Source organism: Xenopus laevis, chromosome 8L, assembly GCF_017654675.1.
Source record: "Xenopus laevis strain J_2021 chromosome 8L, Xenopus_laevis_v10.1, whole genome shotgun sequence".
NCBI lineage: Eukaryota > Metazoa > Chordata > Amphibia > Anura > Pipidae > Xenopus > Xenopus laevis.
In genome coordinates, this window is record NC_054385.1 from 77182643 (window position 1) to 77204275 (window position 21633).

The window sequence follows — 21633 nt, forward strand, 5'->3', positions numbered from 1 at the left end:
ATTATTTAGTTTTTAGCTCAGCAGCTCTCAAATTAGGCCCTCACTATGAGAAGGGGAGGGCATAATTTGTAGTGTCACAGAGCAATTTTTTGTTGTTGGTTTTTTTTTTTTTTTTGAATGCTGGAATCCGTTACCCCTCTATGAAAGCTCGAAATAGGAGGAAGAAGAATGCAAATTTAATCACTTTAAAAAATAAAGACCAGTTAATAGTTTAATAAGAATAGGACATTCTGTAACATACCAAAACTGGCCTTAAAAATGAACTAGCCATGTAACTAGGTTAATCAAGAAACTTTATTATTTATACAGACCAGTAACTCAGTCTGGAAGACCTATTAGTGGGTTTGTACGTCCTAGTACTCAGTCTGGTCGTCCCGGAACCATGGAGCAGGCTATCAAGACCCCTAGAACCGCAAGTACAGCACGTCCTATCACCAGCGCATCTGGCCGATATGTGCGCCTAGGAACGGTAATGGAATTTTGCATGGTGTTCTAGTGGAATTTGTACTTGGGGCACTGCATGGATAATAGTAGCAATTAGGGGTAATGTCAGAAATTGAATTGAGTGTTAACCAGATATCATATATGTAAGGGTGCTTATAATATGACTAAATCTGAAATTGAGGCTTTGTAAGAACTTGTCTCTATGTCCAATATACAATTAAAAAGTTTTGGATGTACTCGCACATGCTGGCCCTCCAGAAGAAATGATACCCTGGTGCACAGTGATGGAGGTAACGGCAACCTCAATTCCAATGTGGTACAATAATTCACTGGTACACTATGCTGCAATAAATTCTAAGCAAGGACTTATCCTGCTAGCATTACCTTGTGTGCCAGCGAATTCTTGTACCACAATATACAGTTAAACCCTCAGACAAAAGGGGAGCAATCGTGATTTTGGACACAGATAAATACATACAAGAGATTAACTGACAGCTATCGGATAGTGCTGTGAATACTGTTTTGAAAAGTGACCCTACTGAACTGTTTAAGAGGGAATTGGATTTCATATTGAAACAAGCTGTGCAGACTAATACAATCAGTAAGTCATCTTTAAGGTATATTTTTGTGGACTTTCCAATAGTCCCCCTCCTGCCAACTCCTTTATGAGTAGGTTTGAGGAGGAGTACATCCAAATGTACGGTACTCTTCACAAGGCACAGTGCTGCCTGGTGGAGGCACATCAATTATATGTTCCAAATTTGGCAGGGTGACCATGCTTCCTTGATCACCTTCCGAGATGCAATTAATGGGGACCATTGTGAGATAAAATTTACAATGACAGTAGATCCCCACAAAATAGCATTTTGCATGCGGAGGTTTTTACGGGTTGATAGTTTCCACCCACAAGCAGTAAAGATCTATTCCTATCATGATGCTGATACATAACAGGACAACCTTAAGGGTCAGGGCACATAGGGAGATTAGTCGCCCGGTGACAAATCCCCTCTTCTTCAGGGCAACTAATCTCCCCGAACTGCCTTCTCGAGCTAAAATGTAAATCGCCATTGGGATGGCACTTGGAGCGATTCATTTTCCAAAGTCATCCAAAGTTTCCTTGTGAGGCAACTTCGGACAACTTCGGCAAAACAAATCGCTCCGAGTGATTTACGTTTTAGCCGGCTGGAAGGCAGGGGAAAGTGTTGGTCAAACTGTTAGAAAGAGGCTACCCATCTGAAGCCTTACAGAGAGATTTAAAACAGGTACAGAATAAAAGGTCAAATCTGATACATAGTCGCCAAAAAAATTCTACCAGTCGGGTGTCCTTTGTTGCACAGTACCATCATAGCAATAGGTTCCATATGCTTCTTAGCAAGCATTGGCACCTTTTAAGGTAAGCATATCCATCAATTTCTGTCTTTCAGCAGCCTCTGATGTCCTTTTATAGAGGGACTACACTTGGTAGGAAATTCGTACAAATGGAGTTATCCCGGAGTTATTAGGCAGATCTTTTAAAATATGAGGCTATAATACATATGATACAAGTTTTGTAATCTACATGTTAGTCTGCCCTTGGAACTTGATTTGCCTATGATTAATTACCAGGGGGTATGAAACACGTAAGACGGAATACCATGTGTTCTGTATCTTTTTAACATGATTTTTGAATAAAGACACATTTTAATATAATACAGTGTTTTGGGATAACTTTTTTGGTTTTGGACGTATATACCTTTTTGAACTGGGGGCTTTATCCCAAAAACCATGGGCCCTTTCTGACAGGCCCTTTAGAGACTAGCATCCTACTATATACTTTTTCTATGAAGCAATTGTTTTTAAAACAAAACTAGATAAATATTTATTGTATCGTTTTACATGTATCACTGACTTCCTTCATATTTATTCACATTCCTTGAATAAAGTTTTTTTGTTTTATTTTTTGTTTTTCTCTACTGTCATTTAGTTTTTACTTTTATCCATAGGCCTCTATGATTACAAATCCAGATGGAGCATTTATAAATTTGTCCAGACTGAATTTGGCAAAGTATGCACAACATCCCTACCTGGCAAAGGTATGTTTAGAGTTGAAGAACACTGTACATTTGGCTAAAAAAATTTGAGAAAGCAAAGTGATTAAACCCATCATATAACAAAAAAGCACAATTATTTAGAGAGGCATTTTCTGGAGATTAAAAATCACGTATGACGAATCTCCCTGTCGGCCAACGCCTTTAAGGGGTAATTGTACACATGCCTCTTATAGCATATCACTATCTATTTGTTAGACTAGAGATGAGTGACATTGTGTGCACTAGGGACATGCACACTGCTTTTGCTAGCTACTTATAAAGCAGAGACAATTAGCTTTTTTTTTTTGTTCCCTACTGTGGGAGACCACTGTAACATCAGAATATTCAATCTCTGATAAGGTGACAAGTATTCTCCCTTGCTTGCTTCCTCTCATTCTCTCCCAGCAAATAAAACATCTTTCAATAACAGTATAGTTAAGGACATCTAATCAGTGATTATTTTGGAGGTTACCTTTTAAGATAAACCTTTGAAATAGGATTGTCTTTTTTTTTTTTAATTTCCACAGACATCGTCATGTCCTTGGGATAGCCTGTAAAACCAGGGCTCATCATTCTTCATTATGTTGTGCTCTACTGAGACCACAAACTAATGATTTTACAGAGCTTCACTTTGTTCAAGCTGTCTGTAGGGACTCTGTTAACTGTTAATATTAGACAGAGGGTCTATTAATAAATTACAGTGCCTGTGGGAAATTGGTTGGTGTAATGGGATAAACTTTGCTACAGCACTACAGTACTACTAGATTAAACTCATGATAGCCTTTATTAATGCGGCACACCAGTGAATATTGCTATATTTGAACACACCGAATGCTTGGCTATGCACTAAATTAACATATGAAGAAACACTGAATAAGAGCTAAATGCAGAGAGAGATTTCTTAAATATAGTACCATAACGATACATAGCATTTTTGTTTTTTATTTATTACATATGTTTTCTTTTATAGTAATGGAAAAAGCATTTTAACTGAGAAAGATGAATATATCAGATATTAAACCAATAACATAGTTTGGAGAAAAGAAAATAAAACAAAAACAACTGTTACAAGGAAATGCTTTGGTGTATGTATTTGTGTGTCTGCATGTATGTTTTTATAGTGTACCTATGTATGCGTGTGTTTGTAAAAATATATATTTACAGAGATTGTGTGAGACATACAGTTTTTGGGTCAATGATGCATTGGCATATACTGAGTTACAAGATCTTGGAAAGCCTTATATAGACTGTTTTAAACCCAACACATCACACACTCGGGTGGACTTCCCTTACAGCTCCCCACACTTTACACTTTAGCAGTTAACTGGGAGATAACTGGAGAAGTTGTGTTATGAAGCAACAGAGAATCAGTAGTATATGTTGACAAATGGAAGGACTATCAGGAAGTGCAGACATTTACAGGCATACAGTAGCAATAGCAGATTCTGAGCTGTATGGGTTCAGGCTCAGTGAGGGGAGGACACACTGGCAGATGAGATTTAGGAATCTTGAAAAGAGTTAATTCAGAATGTCTCTCTTAAATGGTGGTCAGTTTGAATAGAAAGCTGAAGTTTATGTGCCTTAGACCAGAAATTTTATTGCTGCTTCATCAGTGTTGGGCAGCTGGAAGTCATCATAAAGGGGAGTGATGGCTTGAAATAACGTGGCAAAGTCACTGAGAGGTTTTTTTTCTTCTAACAAATGGTGAGCCCAAGATGAATGGAAGTAACTCCCACTTTAGTCTTCTACTCATCATAAGTTCTAGGTTTCAAAAAGAATATCAGCCTGCATCCTTTCAGGAATGCACAGAACTGTTTGCTGATGGAGCTGCCACATTGAAGTTCCTCTATGGCTCAGGTGAGCACAGCAATCTGTTGAGGTAAAGTCTCTAAAGCAGATTTCAGCCCCAGCAGATTCCATCTTCCTTTGCTCAAACATAGGGCTGATTTATTAATGCTCGAGCCTCCCAGTCCTAGAACTAGGTGTGGTTTCTGCATCTGAATACCTCTGCTTCCTGCCAATTGTTTTTTTAACCAAGCGGGTTGTTAAAAAAATAAATAAATAATAAGCATGCCACCTGCCAAACTTTTTGATTTTTTTTTTTAGTCAGTAAGCCATGGAATTCAGACTTTAGGAACTCATGCATGGTTTTAGGAACCAAGTGCTAGGAACTGAACTGCTGGCATGGGCTACCCATAAAGCTCTCCACACAGTCAACCCTCAGCAATTATCAAAGAGCTAACTGCTGAAGGAGTGGTATGTAGTCGCCAGTGACTCATGAGTGTACGTAGACAAGCTGGAATGACTCTGGATGTAAAGACATTCACAGGCATACAGCAGTAACAGCAGGTTGAAGGTTGAGGCTGGTGGATAATAACAGGAAGAAGTCAAGCCACGGCTCAGGGGAATTGATCCCGAAGGAGTGGTCAGGTGGGCAGTAGTTGTTAACTCAACACCAGAGTAGGTACTATAGAGGGTGATCCAAGGGGGAAGTCTGCCAGGTTAACTAATGAACAAGTACGTTTAAGGAAGTGATCCACAGGGTCAGTCAGACAGGCAGTAGTCAGCTACAATGTAAAAGACAGGAAACCATATGGAATTGAAATAGGGCTGTGCGGTCAGGACACATTTCTAATGTATGTGCATGCATGGAAACATTCAAAGATTCCTTTGCAAGCATCAAAGAGAAATGCTGTGGATGAAATGACCATGGGTTTATTTTTACTAACTACACTTAATTGCCTGTGAACCGCCACATCCTGGTTGCCTGCTATTAGTAACCTTACTATGTGATGACCGCAATGCTAGTTAGTGAAGGAGAGTAAGAAGTTCCATGCAATCATAAATGATGTTATCAGAGCTACACACACAGGAAGAGTTGATGCAAAAGGAGAGAAACATGCAGCATAGACCAAATTCTGAGGTTACAAAACTTTACAAGTGGTCCTATAACATTAAACTAATTCTTTGATAAATGGTTGATAGAAATAAATCATGAGAGAAACCCCATGGAAAGTAAAAGTGTTTAACTGGCATGCATGGTAATGAGCTATGTTTGGTTTCCTTTCTTAAACTTCAAAGGTAGTGCAGACGATGAGATTGTTTTGTTAGAAGTGTACTCTTTCTCTCTATCACAGCTAGCTATATCTATTATTTTCATCTTTTACAGACTTTGTTTGAATACATATTCCACCATGAAAATGATGTGAAAAATGTGAGTACTGTATTAGTATCTATGCAGTAAGACAATGATTATGCTGTATAACCCAAAGAAAGATAGATTTATATAACGTCGGATTAAGATGTAATCTTGTTGGAAAATAAGAGATTTGTTTTCACCTTCTACACAGTGTGCTGATCCTCCATATACAGTATATATATATATATATATATATATATATATATATATATATATATATATATATATATATATATATATATATATATATATATATATATATATTAAGCTCAATCATTACTAATAAGGGAAATGAATGAAAACTTACCAACTCTGCAACTTTGACAAAATATATTTAGCTGCACTTGTCTTAAATAAACTGCCGACCTTATTTCCTATTGCCTGTATTGTGAGCACCCAGAGAAGGGAGTGTGGCAATTGGATATTATTATATATTATTACTTTACTACAAGGATTTTTACATTATACCTTTTTGATCTTGGCACACAGTTTTACGTGCAGCTTTCAGATGATTTTTATAAATACATATAAATAATTATATTGGTTGAAGTGCCCCTTTGGCCATTAGTTTAATTGTGTTCTGAATTGCCAAGAATCAAAGAATGATTATATTTTAGTACTGTATTTTACTGATTGATTAAAACTGCATGGCTACTGCTTCTTAGGTACCGTAATAGTCCTGTATGAATAGGCATTTGCTACTTTTAATCACAGATATCTTATTGGCTCCTTTTAGCGTAAATAACATTATGCAGTGTTAACATCTCAAACCATAAATTCAATAGACATTTTGGAAATAAGAGGGAGGAAAAAACATACTTAAAGTGGTGGTTCACCTTTAAAGATAAACTATACCCACAAAATGAATACTTAAGCAACAGATTCAAATTATTTCTAATTAAGTGGCATATTAAAGAATCTTACCAAACTGGAATATATATTTAAGTGAATATTACCCTTTTACATCTTTTCCCTTGAGACACCATTTCATGATGCTCTGTGTGCTGCCTCAGAGATCACCTGACCAGAAATAGCACAGCTCTAACTGTAACAGTAAGAAGTGTGGAAGCAAAAGACAGACCTAATATGTATGGTTTAGTTGGTATGTTTGTGTACACAGTGACTCATACGATCCCAGGGGTTGGCCCTTATTTTTTAAAATGTCAATTTTCTATTTAGGATTACCCAATGGCACATAATACTAAAAAAGTATATTATTATGAAAATGGTTTATTTACATGAAGCAGGGTTTTACATATGAACTGTTTTATGCAATATATATTTTATAGAGACCTACATTGTTTGGGGGGGGTATAGTTTTCCTTTAAGTTCACTTTTAGTATGTTATAGAATGGCCAATTCTAAGTAATTTTTCAAATGATCTTCAATATTTGTTTATAGTTTTTAATTATTTGCCTTTTTATTCTGACTCTTTCCAACTTTCAAATGGGGGTCAGTGACCCCATCTAAAAAAAAACAAATGCTCTGTAAGTCTACACATTTATTTTTATTGCTACTTTTTATTACTTATCTTTCTATTCAGGCCCTCTCCTTTTTATATTTCAGTCTCTTACCAAGATCAATGTATGGTTGCTAGGGTAATTTGGGCTGCAAACTGCAGCGTTGATGAATAAAAAGCTGAATAACTCAAATACCACAAATGAAAAAAAAACTAAAGCCACTGGCAAATTGTATATTACTACTTACATCATACTAAAAGTTAACTCATAGGTGAACAACCCCTTTAGATAAATGCAAGCAAAGTTTTAATCAGTCAGCCAAACATCCCTACAGAACCACACTGGTATTCTGTTTGTAAATTGTCCCATTGCCCTCTGAAAACTCAGCGGGCCTCCACAGATGCATGTGATGTGTGAGGAGACTTCGTAGGTATCATAGGTAAGTTGATACACACATACTGTACATTCACCCTTCCTCATCAATCACAGGCATCTGTGGAGAAGCTGTGTGTGTTTCATTTTGCCACAGTGAGCAAGCTGTCACTGCTCACCAGATTAGCATATCTCTGACAATTGCTGTGAGGGAGCAATCAGGATGATGGCCTGGCTAGGACAGCCTGGATGTCTTAATGACTACCAGAGGCTTAGATTGGTATGCCGCTTTCTTGGGGAACATATCTACCAAGCTATCCTGAAGCTCAAGGTTTCCGTCGACTCCCCGGTCTCGCACCCCCCGATTGCTCATGCATGACTTGGTCTATCCGTGATCTTGCACATCAGAGACCACTCTGCCTTATTCCAATGATCCATCTTCAGGGCACTCATCTAAAAGTCCCCTAAACTATTTGCACCCTTTAATCAAAATTATGTCCTAAACAGCCCTGAGTCTGGTGCCTCATCCTTCAACACTGTCACTTTATTGCCATAAGCTCTTTTTCGCAGCACTCCAGTAGTTATTAGCCAATTTGTTTCTTGGTGCCCATATGCTTAGCCTTCTGCTGCATTTTTTTAAGCCTGAGCCTACTGTTTTCTCACCTACCCCAAACTCTACCCTAAAGACTCTCTATACCCACTGCACTTTCCAGAAATTAATACTGTGCCCACTAAGTTCCAGTTTGCACACTTCAACATCTGTATTTCAGCATATCTACTGTCAGTGTACTCTGATAACCAAAACTACACTGTCTACCATCATCTCATTTTCCCTCTGACTAAGGCACCCCTCCCCACTTTACCCATAGCTTTCTGCTGATTTTTGGCTTAGTACACCTTTTGCCAACTATCCAAACTCACTTATCTATGCCCACTAGCTGACTTATCTAAGCTCATCAGGTGATGCGCGATTCGCAGGTGGTATGTTCTATTTGTGATTTTTCTGTATCAGTTGAATAAATTTATTTTTTGAACCAATAGATGCCCTTTAAGACATACATTAATGGGAATCTGTTATTCATTAGCAATTCTGCATAGCCTGGAACTTTGACCTTTTCTCTGTTTTGTTAAGGTTTAGAAAACAAAATATACTGACAAATCAATTTCTTTCAGAGTATCTAAAATACAGTATGTGTCTGGAAACCCTGTGTGCTCATATAAGCTATGCAGAATGGCTGTGTATGGTGTGTATAAACCAGTGACTACACATTTCCACTGAATACAAATTATTTGTATTTAGACAAATAGCAAATCCTCCGCAAAAAATATGCCTGAATGCCAACTCCTAGTATGCATATTAAACATTTTAAATGATCATTGACTAATTGTTCTTTTCAGTTACCTAGAGCTTAAAAGTCACATAAAAGTGTTGGATTTAGTGGGTTCTGACAAATACAGCAAAAAGTTATGGAATTTAGCCAAATCCTGGATTCTATGCATTTCTAGTACAGGTATGGGATCCGTTATCTGGAAACCCTTATCCATAAAGTGACGAATTATGGAAAGGCTGTCACCCATAAACTCCATTATAATCAAATAATCCAAATCTTTAAAATTATATCCTTTCTCTCTGTAATAATAAAACAGTCCCTTGTACTTGATCCACACTAAGATATAATGAATCCTTATTGGAAGCAAAACCAGCCTATTGGGTATATTTAATGTTTACATGATTTTCTATTCGACTTAAGGTATGAAGATCTAAATTACGTAAAGATCCGTTATCCAGAAATCCCCAGGTCCCAAGCATTTTGGGTAACAGGTCCCATACCTGTACTTATGTATGAGTCAACAAAAAGTTGACTCTAAGCTGTCCTTTCCCAACCCATACCCAACGTGACGTATATATTACTTTTATATTACTTATATACCGAGATGGGGCAAGCAAAAGTATATAAATAAGCGATGGCAGCCAGACATAGGGGGGGGGGATTAGGCACACACTGATGTCAAGCATTAGTAGGGTTATTGGCAAAGTCATTTATCCACACGAGGGGCAGGTTGCGTTAGGCCCACGCATCACATTATCAATAGTATGTCAGTGTAGTGCAGATTCATAAGAAATGGACAATGGAGACATTGTGTTTGGGACTATCCTTTCTGTTCCATACACATAATGATATATATTTTTAAGGCCTTGGACTTGGCAGCCCTTGCAACTGAACATTCCAACTTCAAAGACTGGTGGTGGAAAATGCAACTAGGAAAATGTTACTATAGGTAAGCCTGAAACTAGTGATGTGTGTATTGCTGAAGATCATTTTAGGTTTCATTGTATTCTTTACATTATATCCTGCTTTAAACGGGCGGTATACACCCTTTTTAACATGACTTCAGTAAATAGGGCTTCTGCTTAACATAGTTTTGCCTATTGTATTAATAATGAAAAATCTATGGTTTTTGTTATTTCTGGAAATAAACAGGAACATTCAAGTTACTCCATGTTTGGTCCATTCAATGTAGAGAATACATTATACATTCCCCCCACACACACCTTTTGTTTTGACTTATTCAGGGGTGGTTATCTGCACACTGGATATCTATTATCTATCTCTCAGGGTAAGGTCACACTGGGAGATTCAGGAGATTTAGTCGCCCGGCAACTAATTGCCTCTTCTTTGGGACGACTAATGTCCCCGAACTGCTTCCGCCTGCTAGAATGAAAAATTTCTTGAGGCATGGCACTTGCAAAAGTCACCCAAAGTTGCCTCACGCAGTCGATTTTTCATTCTAGCACACGGAAGGCAGGGGGAAGCAGTTCAGGGATATTATTCGCCCCAAAGAAAAGGCGATTAGTCGCCGGGCCATTAAATCTCCCCGAATCTCCCAGTGAGACCTTACCCTCAAGGTCCAAACATGGAGTAACTTAAATTTCCCTGTTTAAGCATTGTGTGAAAAATAGATAAGGCATGAAGTATGTTTAACCCAAGCTCTATACATTGCACTCATGTATGCCCCTTTAAAGTTTTCTCTATAGCAACCTATGCAGCTATATGACCTTTTGATGTTTTCCTGTCTTTTTTTTAAAAATTTTTTTTAGAACTGTACATTGTCCCTGTATGTGATGGTCTGGCCTTATATTTCATTTTATAGCCATTTAATTAGTTGTCTTAGTTATGATACTTTCACTTTCTTAATAGTTTATTGTTGTGATTATTTTGATTTGTCATCTTTAGCATTTCTTTGATGTCATTATATATTATAAAAAAAAGTTATTACATTTTTGGGGTCAAACACACACATACATTACCTGATGATTGTTAAGACAGCATCTCTAACATAGTTAACTCTGGAGCAGCTTGTGAGTGAAGCACAGGTAAGGGGCTTCCTATATGCCACCCCTTACATGGTGGTAGCAGCTTTAGCCTGCTAGTGCACAATTAACATTTGGAAATATTTTTTCCCCTAACTAGAGGCACAAAAATTTGCTTTTGACAGGTGTGGGTGCAAAAGGGCAGGGGCAAGCTTTGAGGGCAAAACATGGCATTTTGTCCCTGTTTTTTTACACCAGTTCACTAATGAGCCCTGAAGTGTTCAGTTCAAAGACTATAGTCTTGTTTTATTATTCTGAAATAATTTCATATATTTCTGTTTTCTGTGTTTACTTATTTTTGATCTTTCATAATTACAAGAATTACATAATTATTATAAGAATTTGTTTATATGGTGCTCACATATGACAGGGAACATTACAGAGAATATTTAATCATTCATATCAGTCCCAGCCCCACTACAGCTTTAGTTAATTCAAGTATGCATGGGTTAGGTTTCTGGAAATCTGTGAATTTGTTTCCTTTGCTCACTTTTCCATTAAGACTAGGATTGTACCGAGAAGCTGAAAAGCAGTTTAAATCAGCCCTGACACATCAGATCATGGTGGATATGTTTCTTTACCTTGGAAAGGTAAGTAACTATGTATGTTAAACCACACCTTGATTTGAGCCTTACATGGAGTTAAGCAAATACTTTATATGTGATGGTTTCATCCCAGTTTTTTAACATACTGTACGACTACTATTGGCCTCTACTGCTTGTCAATAGGGCAGCCAATTTGTTTGTAATAAACTGACATAATGTGTCATTTTTTCTATTCGTAGCACTGGAACATTTGTAAAGGATTTTTATAAAACAGATATACTGGTGGCTAGAAATGTTTTGAATGATAAGCTCTCCAATTTTGATGTTGAATATGCTGGCTTCCTGCTGTTTATATGTACAGCTGTACCAAAGTCAGATTGATTTCAACATATATTAACTTTCTATTTGTTTGCAACTGCAGATTTTCAATATGTACAGATTCGCATACTTAGGGCACAGCCCCTTTGAGATAATATGCTAGGGGGACAACTGATAACTCTCATTTACTTAGTATGTTTCAAGACAAATATTTCTTGGATCCTGGCAGTCAAATTTTCAGGATGGGCTTAATGTTAATGTGCTTTAGTACCAACGCATAATGATTTAGGTACTTTCATTAATAACATAAAGGCACAGGATCCCTTATCTAGAAACCCATTATCCATAAAGCCTCAAATTTTCAAGGCGATATCTTAAACAGTTCATTTTATACAATAATTTTTATTTTTAAAAATGAGTTCTTTCTTCGCTGCATGAATCCATATGGTTGCATGTGCTGTTTTGTTTGAGAAATACATTATTTTTTAGTGCTTTTAAAAAAATGAAACTATAACTTTGAAGTTTTTTCATGCACTCATTTTACATTATATTTTACTAGGTGTACATACGGATGGACCAGCCCCTGACAGCATTAACTCTTTTTAAGCAAGGATTAGACCGGTTTCCCAAAGAAGTGAGCATTCTGTGTGCCGTGGCCCGAATACATGAGGTGAGTGTTGACTACTTACTTTGCCTTTTAGAGTACTGCAAGTGATAAACCTCAGAATGGTTATTTTAAAGAGGAAAATTATGACATGTCCCTCAGAGATGGAGACTAACCTAAATAGCACCACCTCATTCCCCAAATAACAAGACCTTTAAGAATTTAAGCTACTACATTACTAACTAGAGGTCTATTTTGGCACTAAGGTAATGACTTCATCGACAGGTTCTTGTTTAGTCCGGATGCTAAGGAGCCTGGGCAGTTAATATTCTAAGACTGTAGTGTGGCTTGACTCTAGCCTATTTTATTTGGACATACTGTACCTGTAAGTAAGTCATTCTGGATTTATAATAATCCTTTACAATCAGCCTCACTCTATTCATTATTCATTTTTCTATTTGGAAGGGGTTCTTTTACTGTACTTTCCCCACAATTTTCTTGGTATTTTAATAGCTTTAATAAAGTTAACCTTTTATTTATGTTTTATTTCTCTATGGTCCAATAGTAGCTCTTGCTTTTTAGCAAATGGGACAATGCTATTTTGGTCGCTCTTTCTCTGAAGCAGTTTCGTTTTTTATATTTATTTTAATTCCATTCTATATTTGTCATTAATTTCATTTTGTATTTGGCATTACACAGGAAATGAACAACATGATATCTGCAACAGAGTACTACAAGGAAGTTCTCAAACAGGACAATACTAATATAGAAGCCATTGCCTGTATTGGAAGTAACCACTTCTACACTGACCAGCCAGAAATAGCACTTCGCTTTTATAGGTGCGAATGGGTTGGACTGTCTCATAAATCTAATTTAGTCTCTTTTCGTATGTATCTGCCTGTAATGAAATAATATAACCTAATGAACGATTTATATTCCAACATGTTTTCAGTATGTGGAGATTATGCTAGTATCAAATCTCTGCCAGGATATCTCCTTTGATTTGGTATCATCATTTGAAGTACTGTCTATAGCGTTTGACGCTCATTAGGTTTGTCTGCTTAAGTGATAATGACAGCTGTCTTACACTCCCAGTACTGACGCTGTCAGATCTTCCTTTCATGCTGAGTTGTGGAGCTGCATGAAAATGTGATATGCTAGGGAACAAAAAGCAGCTGTTCTCCAGTCTGTTGGGGTTTCACACCCCCTCTTTACCCCAGAACATACAGAGGCAGCATTGGGAGGCCACCAAATGAATGAACCTCCACTTGAGTGACTGGAAAGGAGGCATTGTTTTCTGAAAAGATGAGGACAAGTTGTATTCGGTCATACTGTCATGATTTCTCTCATATTTAAGAATAAGATCAGATCCTGATGTGAGATCAAATTAGGTGACATTTGTAAAAATTCCTACAAAGAACAAAATACTAATGAAAACCTTCTATGTGTGTTAATAATAAGGTACATTTTGCACAGCATCAATTTCTATTTAGAATTATATGGATAACAAATATTTTTATGTTTTTTTTCCTATTTTCAGGCGACTTTTACAGATGGGTGTGTATAACTGTCAGCTCTTCAACAATCTTGGCTTGTGTTGCTTTTATGCCCAGCAGTACGATATGATACTTACTTCATTTGAACGAGCATTGTCTTTGGCTGAAAATGAAGATGAGGTAGCTGAAGTTTGGTATAACCTTGGACATGTAGCAGTGGTAAGTTCACCATCAAGAAATGTAAACTTATTTAAATTGTAATCTCTGTATGCTACATTTTTTTTAGAAACATTTTCTCTTATACAGTATGTCGTGTACAGTAACAAAAGGCAGAATGAGCACAAACAGGAGAATGTTCTAGAGAGGACAGTAATCCTGAGTCTCAGGATCGCAACATTTTCCTCCTCCATTTAAAACGGTTCATGTTTGAGATCAGTGCTCTAGTGAGTGTATAATGATTTTCCACTAATGTGGGAACGTTAGTTTTAACATCATTACTTAGTCAGATGTATTTAATTGTAGTTTGTATTTAGTATTCAATTTTTGTGGTACTTTCACTATTCAAAGGGACATAGATCTTGATTTTTTACTTAGCCTAATATAAAAATAAGAATGTTAAGAATGTGAAGGTAGTACAGTTTTTAGCATACCTTTCTTAACCTTTTCTCCAAAAATGATATCCAGCACAGCCCTTTTTCCTCACTTCCCCTCAGGAGAGCCCTGGGCTCTTTAGCATAAAATGTTAATGTCAGTGAGTAACAAACAGAACTCTTCACTCACGTTTCCCTGCCTAAAGGTGGCCATAGATGTGCAGATTTACCTTCACATCTCCCAACCTGCCACTAACCATTCAGATCAAATAAAGTAGTAAAAGAACAGATCAGACGATGTTCTGCCCCTGACAGCAATCGTACGTCTGACAAAAGCTGATGACAGTCTCCCACTGATATCATCAGATCAGCAATACATGCAGAGATATTATCGTTAGCAAACATAAATTATCTAACCTGTCCATCAACTGAACGATCTTTCGCCATGGCATGAAAAATGTCGGGACACGCCACACGCGGCCCGAAAATCGTATGAAGCGATGATTCCTACAATTCAATCTTTGTGTCTATGGCCAGCTTTAGTCCCACCCTCTTTCTCTCTATTCCCTGTCTGATTAAAATGCCTTTCTTCTCACCGTAACTGTGATTGTTTCTCTGTTTTACTTGATTAAACTGTGTCACAGCCTTTCTGCTCATGTTGGAGAAGCTGCAGTTTTTCTCTGAAGCTAAATTTCTGTTTTGTCCCTTTATGGGACCTGTTAATCAGAATGATTGGGTTTTCTAGATAACAGACTTTCTGTAATTTAGATCTTCATACCTTCAGTCTACTAGAAAATCATGTAAACATTAGATAAACCCAATAGGCTGGTTTTGCTTCCAGTTAGAATTAATTATATTTTAGTTTTGATCAAGTAGAAGATACTGTTTTATTATTTACGCTTTTCAAATATGGCCTAATTGCAAATTACGAAAATGTATGCACACACTCCACTTTTGAATTGCACCACAACTTTGGACAAAATTTGCAAATTGCAAATTTATATTTGCAGAATTACCACTGACACTGTATTCATGCATAATGAACACATACAGTGGCCTGTGGCCGCGCTCACCCAAAAACACAAATCATTTGCGAATATTTGTACATAATCCAAATTTCACAGTGATTCAAAAAAAATAAAAGTGGCACAGCAGGCATCTTGGGAAAACCACATGCAAAACATCTATATTCAAATAAATATGAGCTGTGTAAACTTTATAAATGACCCCCAATATGTCTCCTTTAAATACATTCTTGTGATCCCACCTATATTAGCCACCATAAAGAGATTTGAAGATCAGAAATAAAATGACCACAAAATATTTGGCCTCTGAATGTATCTGCTTTATGTTTGCTGGGCCTCCCTAAGTGTCAGCATCATACTAAATATTTAACAGTTTTTATTATTATCTGTAGGGTATAGGGGACTTGAATTTAGCATACCAGTGCTTCAAGCTGACTTTGTCCAATAACAATGACCACGCAGAAGCCTACAATAACTTGGCTGTCCTAGAGATGCGTAAAAATCGTGTTGAGCAGGTAAGAACTTCAGAAAAATGTTGAACTACAAAAGTAAGTAAGAGCACCTGGGTCTGCACAATAGGGACTTCAAAATACAATATATGTTCTTAATAGACATTTTAGTGTCTCTATGTAATATCTGAAAATACATCTATTCTCAAGGATTCCAGGTCTGTTCCTGAAGGAACAAAAGGTCTAGCAATAATTTATTTACACAGTAGTTTACAAACCCCTCCTTAACCAACTAACAATGCATGTTTTCAGAATGTCTACATTGCAAGGTTTGGATTCATGTCAGATGCACTTCTCCGACACACCTGTACTGCTTTTTGATTGCCCAGTGCTGCCTATGTTTCCATTGACTGACCAACTGTCAGTGAGTTATTTATTAAAGAGGTGGTTTACCTTTATGTTAACTTTTAGTATGTTATAAAATGGCTGCTTTTAAGCAAATTTTCAATTGGTTTTCATTATTTATATTTTATAATTTTTTTTAATTATTAGCCTTCTTCTTCTCACTCTTTCCAGCTTTGAAATGGGAGCACTGACCCATCTAAAAAAACTAATGCTCTGTAAGGCTACACATTTATTATTATTGCTAATTTTTATTTCTCATATTTCTATTCAGGCCCTCTCCTATTCATATTCCAGTCTCTTATTTAACTCAATGTATGGCTGCTAGGGATAATTTGGACCCTAGCAACCAAATTGCTGAAACTGCAGACTGGAGAGCTGTTGAATAACAAGCTAAATAACTGAATAACCACAAATAATAAAAAAAACAATTGCAAATTGTCTCAGAGTATAACTTCATGTATCATACAAACAGTTAGGGGCAGATTTATTAAGGATCAAATTGTGTTTTCCATGAAAATTCGAGTTTTCAAGGTATTTTTTTTTGGTCAAAAATCAATTTTCCGGGTAAAAAAAACTAGATTTTTTTTCGAGATTTATTATACCCTGACCCTGGAAATCGCTTGGATCCGAAAATATGCCATCAAAAACCTGTCAAGGTCATGTAGAAGTTATTGGCAGAGGTCCCTTGAACCATTTGAGGGTTTTGCCCGAAAACTTAAAGGAGAATTCAGATCACCAATTTCCGTGTAATTCCACGCATCTGTAGTTGTCGCAAAATGCGCATGCGCAGAAATACCGATCTCTCAGTTAGATTACAGAGGAAGCGGAAGATGGATGCATGCAACTCCACTGGAAGAATCTGCAGCGAGGGGTAAGTATGGAGTATGGAGCATTTCCCCCGGGGGGGGGTAGTTAGCATGGAGGGAGGGGTCCCCTTGGAAGGGGGGTACAGGTTATTTTCCCCACAGGTTGAATTCTCCTTTAAGCGATTCAAATTTTTTATTTTCTGAGAACTTGATGAATTAGAGTTTTTGGGTTGTTAACCCGAACTTGCTGATTTGAGTTATTTCCATTCGAGTTTTGTCTTAAATAAGAGACCATTCGAGATGTGAGTTCATTTGAGATATATAAAAACCCCTAAATTCGACCTTTGATAAATAACCCCTTTAACCTGATTGTGAACAACCCCTTTAATGGTTGTTTGTGAGGTTTTTTCTACCTCGATTAAACTCACAATTTAAACAAACTCAAATGTTTGCTCATTTAAGAAAAAATCTGAATGTAAAAAACTTGATTGAATGCAATAAGGGAAAAAAACGTGAATACCTTGAATTTATCAAGTTTTTGAGCAATAACCAGGGTAAAACACCTGAAAATCATGAAGGCAAAAAACATCTTCAAATTTTTAAAGGGACCTCTGCCATTGACTTTTAAATTAATTTGACAGGTTTTAGCGGGAGTATTTTCAAATACAGCTTCGGGGCATAATATCTTGAAAATTGTATTTTTTTTCCCTGAATTTTTTTTTGTGAAAGTAACCTCAAAAAACTGAAAATTTTTCGAGAAAACACAACTTGACCTTCAGTGTGCTGTTGTACAGCCCCCAATAGTAATCAAATTAAAAGTGTCAAAAATAAGTTTGATGACAGATTTATGACCTTTCATTTTTTCTCTTTAACTGTGTTACCATTACAGGCCAGAGCTCTCTTACAAACCGCCTCTTCTCTAGCGCCGCACATGTATGAACCACATATTAATTTTGCTTTCTTGTCTGAGAAGGTGAGTAGATATTTTTCTTAAATAGTAATAAAGTTATGATAGAGATTAAAATAAAGAATGCTGAGTACAGTATATATGACTGTAGTGCAGTCATTTGAAAATGTAAGTTTTTTTTTTCTTTTTTAACACACAGTATGTGGACATGTTAATATTTGATCTTTATTCAAACAATAAATAAGAATTAATATAATTTAACAAAAAAAAATAAACATTTATTTTGCAATCATTTATTCAGCAAGAAATTAACAGAGAACGTTTCCTTAAAAATATTAACTACACCCTTGGCTCTAATATCTGGTATTGCCCCTTTTGTCAGAAACAACCTCAAGTAAACATTTTTTCCCAAATCGTCCATGCAGAATTGTTTCAGTGGTGCAGTGTTTTGGAGAGTTTTTTGGATGCACAGCCCGTTTCAAATCTCCCTCAACATGTCAATGGGATTTATATCTGAGCTTTGACTTGTGTATTACTGAAGCCTCCATTTCTTTCAGATACCTTGTGGGTTTACTGAAATATTTATGGTTTTGGAAATTGTCATGTTGCTAGGCTCACTTTCTCTTGAACTTCAGTCTTCTGACAGTTAGTCTTCAAGCATCCTCTGGTACAATACATATATATATATATATATATATATATATATATATATATATATATATATATATATATATATATATATATATAGTGGATTCTATGATGATGAGCTTCCTGGGCCCTGATGCAGCAAAGCAGCCCAAACAATAACATTTCCACCACCATGCTTTATAGTTTGTATCAGTATCTTCTGATGAAATGCTCATCTGTCCAGAGTACACTGTGTTAAAAGTTTTGGTCTTTGCCTAGGTCATCGTCCAACTTGAGTTATGACTTGGTGTTATTTTGGATAGCTCCTCCCATGAAGATCTAATTTTTGCATGTACTCTAACATCAATAATGGGCAGATGTAACTGTAGGTCATGTGATGTCTCCGTCTAGGTAGGGTGGTACCACACACTTCAACAACAAAGAGCAAACCAAACTAATTAAGACATCTTCCTCCAAGATCATCTCATTAATCTGGTGCCTCACTGCAAATTTAGATGTTTCAGCTAGTGATAAATGTAGGTGTGTACTTTTTCTTGCTATGGGGTATACTTACTTTTTTTACTTGACTATATTATTGTATGCTTTTCCTGCAGATTGGAGACCTTCAGAGCAGTTACGTCGCTGCACAGAAATCAGCTGCTGCTTTCCCTAATCATGTTGAAACTCAGCAACTTATAGAAAAATTGAGGCAGCATTTTGCAGTGATTTGATATACTGTAAGAACGGCTGGTAATATCACGCTAGATAGCAATGATTAGTAACCTAAACCAGGATTTAGGATCTTTAGGCTGATGTGAATAGAGACAGCAGTGTGCACATAAAATACCAAAGCTCTAACCATTCCATGCAACAAATTAGAATCTACAATAAGTTGCTGGCAAGAAGGTTACTGACAGTCTGTGATGTATATTTTGCTTTTTGGTATTCCATCCAAAAGGATGAAAAAGAGAGTCTGTAGAAACCATTAAAGGAAATGTATATGTACAGTACATTAAAGCTGCTAACTTTTTAGCCATTTTCCCCCAACCCAACGGCTAGTTTATTTTCACTCACTTCGTTAGCTTACTTTTTGTATTGGCAGTAGATGCACTTCTCTATAGACTCCTGTTGCCATCTTGATCTATTTGCCTGGTGCTTCTGAGAATGTGCATGCACTGATTGCTCATTTCTCTTTAGTGTGCAACACTTTGCTTTGGCAACAAAAAGCTTTCCATCTAATTGGTGATCTGGCAGTAGTAGAGAATGCACAGTCAGATAATGTGAAAATCACAGCACTGACATTCTAGCCGCATTAGTAATGAATGCACATGCAATGCCCCGGCCACTGGATTTAGCAAACCATAAAATGAAAGTATGCGAGACAGGTGCTATATTCTATGGAAACAGCATGGAACTTTGCAGACAAACTAAATAGAGCTAAGCAGCACTGCGATTATGCTTTATTATATTGTAAACATAACTTAACTTCCAGATCCAGAGCAGTCGCTGGCAAGGGGGGGGGCGTTAACCCAACAAGTTGTTTAAAAGGATTTAATGTCAGAATGTCAGAGTAGATCAGAAACAATAAAGTCTGTTACTAGCTAGAATAGGCTGCCAGAATCTATTACAATAGAGATGCGTAAACTTAAAGGAGAAGGAAAGGTAAAACCACTGGGGGGTAGCAAATGTTATGCACCAACTAATTATTATAATTCCTTGCCTGACACCCTGGGCCGATGCTACAAACTGCACTGTCCGGGGGTACTTTTGAACATACGTACTTTGTGTCAGGTACCCATGTGGCGTAGAACGAGAAGCTGAACTTTATAGCAACAAGACGGCTTTTTCACTCTACTGTATACGGTAAGCGTTAGAAGAAGATGATTCCTCAGTGCTGCTCACTCAGAACTACCCCAGGTCATTGCATTTCCAAATTTATTAAGATTTCCTAACTGATATCCAAGACTTGGCCCCTGGGCAATAGGCCTAACCTCTAGGAAAACAATCTGTCCCAAACAGCGATCCTCCAGTGAAAAAAAATTGCCATTGGAATTTACTTGCCATCTCAGTTTTTTCCATTTAAACCATAACTTAAATGGGTTATACAATAAATATAACCACATAAAATACAACTGTCAGGTGGCATAAAAGATAGTACTCATTTTTATAAATTTGCCATTTTTACAGTGTTTGTGGTGTTAAGAATTTTATACAGCTTAATAAATAGACCCCTTAGTGATTTAATTCACTGGGAGGTGCCTAACATGTTGGCACACCCAGTGACTCTACTTCCTTTCCGTTAGCCTGTCACTTGTCAAACAGTGTGACATCACACTAAAGAAGAATTCCGTTTTTCATTATATGAATCACAGTATATATACAATATCTAATGTTCATTGGATGCTAAACAAGGTATGTGTTATTATCTAGTAATGGCATGGATTTTTCATTTTAGATTTTTTTATCTTTCCTTAACGGTTTTTATCAGATTAGTCCCCTGCTGAGCTTACTGTGCAACCTTCTAGTTTTAGGAGCTTTTCACCTGGTCATTTAAGATTTTTTTTAATTATGATGATAAAGAACATTCTAGTATATGATAACTTTTATTCCATGTATTCTGACTGAAAATATCTATTTGCCAGTTTAATAGAAAAGCTACAAAAGCACTTGTATATAAAATGATTGCATTTATTACAGAACCTATGACCAATAAATCATAGTTTTGCAGCATTTCCTAATTTTGACTTTTGTGTCTGTACAAACCAATTTGGAATGTGCCAAGTCACCTTATTTCTCTGACCAGAGGTAGGGAGATGAACACCTCATACAAAAACAACTTTCGTTATTTTTACATTTTCTGCCACATTACTTTCAAACTTGTACAAAGCTTTGGTTCCATTTCCCACTCATCTGAAGGGTGTATTACCTTGGTGTGGAATGTGTT

The 21633-nt window shown here is 36.7% G+C and overlaps 1 protein-coding gene across 2 annotated transcripts in view; it reads left to right on the forward strand.

Moving 5' to 3' along the window:
• Positions 1-21419, forward strand: part of ttc8.L (tetratricopeptide repeat domain 8 L homeolog) — a 29956-nt gene extending 8537 nt beyond the window's left edge. The window contains exons 4-14 of one of the 2 annotated variants that reach the window (XM_018230405.2): positions 310-469; positions 2427-2516; positions 5683-5727; positions 9739-9824; positions 11420-11507; positions 12340-12450; positions 13084-13223; positions 13925-14099; positions 15888-16010; positions 18045-18128; positions 19304-21419. In XM_018230405.2, coding sequence (XP_018085894.1) covers positions 310-469; positions 2427-2516; positions 5683-5727; positions 9739-9824; positions 11420-11507; positions 12340-12450; positions 13084-13223; positions 13925-14099; positions 15888-16010; positions 18045-18128; positions 19304-19420 — 1219 coding nt within the window. In that variant the 3' untranslated portion in view covers positions 19421-21419. The remainder of the gene's footprint in view (positions 1-309; positions 470-2426; positions 2517-5682; positions 5728-9738; positions 9825-11419; positions 11508-12339; positions 12451-13083; positions 13224-13924; positions 14100-15887; positions 16011-18044; positions 18129-19303) is intronic. The other variant, XM_018230407.2, reaches the window with a different exon arrangement.
• The last annotated feature ends 214 nt before the right edge of the window (positions 21420-21633 follow it).